The sequence below is a fragment of the Etheostoma spectabile genome, chromosome 3 (genome assembly GCF_008692095.1).
Source record: "Etheostoma spectabile isolate EspeVRDwgs_2016 chromosome 3, UIUC_Espe_1.0, whole genome shotgun sequence".
NCBI lineage: Eukaryota > Metazoa > Chordata > Actinopteri > Perciformes > Percidae > Etheostoma > Etheostoma spectabile.
The window spans coordinates 1,303,152-1,304,638 of record NC_045735.1 but is presented as its reverse complement, the minus strand read 5'-3'; the positions used below and the strand labels follow the sequence as shown (position 1 = coordinate 1,304,638).

The 1,487-nt window shown below is 38.9% G+C and overlaps 2 protein-coding genes and 1 long non-coding RNA gene across 3 annotated transcripts in view; 1 reads left to right on the top strand and 2 right to left on the bottom strand.

Annotated features, from left to right (window-relative positions):
* Positions 1–1,487, bottom strand: part of LOC116687011 (uncharacterized) — a 24,477-nt gene that overhangs the window by 12,355 nt on the left and 10,635 nt on the right. The gene's annotated exons all lie outside the window — the stretch shown is intronic.
* Positions 1–1,487, bottom strand: part of ercc2 (excision repair cross-complementation group 2) — a 13,298-nt gene that overhangs the window by 9,057 nt on the left and 2,754 nt on the right. The window contains exons 4-6 of the mRNA XM_032512055.1: positions 1,396–1,458; positions 1,141–1,254; positions 393–509 (exon numbers count right to left, since the gene is read on the bottom strand). Of these exons, the coding sequence (XP_032367946.1) occupies positions 393–509; positions 1,141–1,254; positions 1,396–1,458 (294 nt within the window). The remainder of the gene's footprint in view (positions 1–392; positions 510–1,140; positions 1,255–1,395; positions 1,459–1,487) is intronic.
* The window catches only part of klc3 (kinesin light chain 3), a 31,480-nt gene that overhangs the window by 28,680 nt on the left and 1,313 nt on the right, over positions 1–1,487 (top strand). The gene's annotated exons all lie outside the window — the stretch shown is intronic.

The following is a 1,487-nucleotide window of genomic DNA, read 5'->3' as shown; positions in this document are numbered from 1 at the left end:
TGTTGAGTCCAGTGTTAAAGTGATAAAGTGACCAGGTGTGAATTTAGGTGGCATTTGTTTATGTTTATGACACTGTGTAGGCTACAGTATAGGTACAGAAAGAGCAAATTGGAATGTTTTTAAGGAGAAAGTAAGCTTATCAACAGAAATAAATGATCAAAATGATAATCATGGGAAAAATACGTTGATGTCAGAATTCCCTATTTTTGAGTGTGTTAGTACACTCGTCCGACACTGAGAATATTGTCCTAACAATATGACGAGTGATATTATTTTGTAATGGGGTGCAGACATTTATAATGTTTGTACACAAACTTTCCCTAAACCTACGTCCCCTTTAGTTGAAAAGTACCAGCTGGTCCTAAACTGGATGGATTGAGGGGACTTCTTACCTCATAGAAGCGACACACAGGCATGTCGGGGTCGCTGTGGCGTTGTGCGCGAATGTACGATGCCGTCAGACTGTGGCACTTCCCGTCAACCTCCTTCCCGAAGCGCAGCGCGCTCACCTGGAGAGAAGCAGACAACGCATTTATTTAAGCCTTAGGACACATCAGACACAAAGCAGAACAGAAAGCTTAACCCTTGTGTTGTCTTCACTTCCGGGACCGTCTCGTATCCCTCTGGTCAAAATGACACCTGACTTATTTTGTGTTTTAAAAACAATTCTGAAATAAAATTGTAATCTATTAATAAATATTGTCTTTATCTCAATTTCAAACAATTGAGATAACACATATATATTTAGGGAATGCAATCAGTCTCTACTAGAACACAATTAAAAATGGAAGTGGGGTTCATTTTATTGTCATAAGGTTATAATTTATGTTAAAAATCCACTATGGAAGAAAAATAAGTGGTCATATCCGGAATAATTTTCTAAATCGAGTCAGGGATACATGTTTATCACGGGAAATAAGGAAAGGCCTTTGATTTTCAGGTAGAAAAAAAATGTACTTGTGCTATTTTTTTTTCTTGTAAAAATTGGAAATGGGTCAATTTGACCCGAATACCATACGAGGCTTAATTCCTTTCCTAAAAGACAATGTCAGTCAGCTTTAATGCGCATCTTAGTGGGTTCATGCTTTGCCCGTGTTGTATGTGAGGTCCTGGTTGGTCGGGTGCAGCAGCTGTTTGTACCTCCGGGTGGATGCAGAGGTTTTTTCTGGAGGAAAGAGCCAGAGCCAGGAAGTTGTTGCTCTCTCCAGTTTGCTTGGAATAAAACTCCATCAACTTCCTCAGCTCCTCCACAACCTGAGCAGAAAGCGGATGAAATATACGACAAAAGTTCAGATTTTTCTAAAGCGTCTCATTTATTTATTTTTAGGCCTTTATATAAAATATATATATATAAAAAATATTACTTTGGGCTGAGTTTATTTGACATTAACTCACCTTCTCGATCTCGGGAACTGTTCTGGAGCAGTATATTAGCTTGGTCACTTCCAAAGGAAAGGTCTGAGAGAGAGAGAGAGAGAGAGAGACAG